The following is a 251-nucleotide window of genomic DNA, read 5'->3' on the forward strand; positions in this document are numbered from 1 at the left end:
GCCGGAGACAGCAACAAGAAGACAGGCAGCAGCAAGACAAGCAGCAGCAGCAGCAGCAGCAGCAGCAGCAACAGCAGCAACAGCAGCAACAGCAGCAGATAAAACAGGAGACAGTTTGTTGTTGAATTTATATAAACAGAAAATAAAACCCCACAACACAAAAGGAGACAAAAGGAGACAAAAAAACAATTCGCAAGACACCGAGACAAGCCCGTGTGTCTGCTGCTGCTGCTGCTGCTGCTGCTGCTGCT

At 49.0% G+C, this 251-nt stretch overlaps 1 protein-coding gene across 1 annotated transcript in view; it reads left to right on the top strand.

The window, feature by feature from the left end:
* Positions 1 to 102, top strand: part of EMH_0036590 (uncharacterized protein) — a gene marked incomplete at both ends in the record, with an annotated part of 468 nt that extends 366 nt beyond the window's left edge. Inside the window, one exon of the mRNA XM_013495103.1 lies at positions 1 to 102. Coding sequence (XP_013350557.1) covers positions 1 to 102 — 102 coding nt within the window.
* Positions 103 to 251: the final 149 nt, after the last annotated feature.

Source organism: Eimeria mitis, genomic scaffold (assembly GCF_000499745.2).
Source record: "Eimeria mitis Houghton genomic scaffold, Emh_scaff1419, whole genome shotgun sequence".
NCBI classification, from domain to species: domain Eukaryota; phylum Apicomplexa; class Conoidasida; order Eucoccidiorida; family Eimeriidae; genus Eimeria; species Eimeria mitis.